At 47.2% G+C, this 800-nt stretch overlaps 1 protein-coding gene across 3 annotated transcripts in view; it reads right to left on the reverse strand.

Annotated features, from left to right (window-relative positions):
* Nucleotides 1–450, reverse strand: part of LOC116387061 (uncharacterized) — a 36,065-nt gene extending 35,615 nt beyond the window's left edge. For all 3 annotated transcript variants that reach the window (XM_031853816.1, XM_031853814.1, XM_031853817.1), the window contains exon 1: nt 215–450. In XM_031853816.1, the coding sequence (XP_031709676.1) occupies nt 215–241 (27 nt within the window). In that variant the 5' untranslated portion in view covers nt 242–450. The remainder of the gene's footprint in view (nt 1–214) is intronic.
* Nucleotides 451–800: the final 350 nt, after the last annotated feature.

Raw genomic sequence — 800 nt, forward strand, 5'->3', positions numbered from 1 at the left:
TACCACACACAACTTCGCATGCGTAAATACCACACACAACTTCGCATGCGTAAATACCACACACACACACACACACACACACACAGGAACAGATGGGCTCCGTCCGACCAGTATAAATATTTCCACGGATTTGTGTTCCCATTATTTCCGCTGCCCTTCCCTCCATTGTTGCAGCCACATTAACAAGACTGTGGCTCCGTTACCAAGCACGTACCTGACAGCCGAGGCTGATGCGATCCATGATGAAACGTTACAGCCGCCCGTGAGCAAAACTTGTAGCTCTTCTCTCCAGACAGGGAAGGAATATCAAGTTTGTCGTTTGCAGAAGTACAACAACTACTCTGAAGTGTCGACGTCGAGCTTCAGGGACAAAAGTGTGTCAGCTTGAGTTTCCATGTTGGTGGTCAAATGCAGCATGCGTATCTTGAGCGGGCTGCAAAAGCAGCTGTGGCGTCACAGAGCCCGAGGGAGGGAGGGACTCCCCTCTCCTCCTCCTCCGACTCCTCCTCCTCCTCTCGGTGAGTGTTTCCAGGTTTCCAGCTCACGTTCACCCTTCAGTAAGCGCGATGGGGTCGCGTCGACACGGTCAATAAACCTACTTAGTAGGGTTTGGGATCAAATAAACCAACGCTGCAGAAAGTCTCGCAAACAAACATGTTGGATACTGCAATCAGTATGGAACCCCAAGTATTCAACACAACTTTGAAGTGCTTGTAACTTATTTGAGTATTTCCATTGTATGCTACTTTATAGGGAATTATTGTACTTTTTACTTTGCAAATTCACATTAATAATACAAA

This window comes from Anarrhichthys ocellatus, unplaced genomic scaffold (genome assembly GCF_004355925.1).
Source record: "Anarrhichthys ocellatus isolate YVR2014 unplaced genomic scaffold, GSC_Weel_1.0 scaffold14, whole genome shotgun sequence".
In the NCBI taxonomy this organism is placed as follows: domain Eukaryota; kingdom Metazoa; phylum Chordata; class Actinopteri; order Perciformes; family Anarhichadidae; genus Anarrhichthys; species Anarrhichthys ocellatus.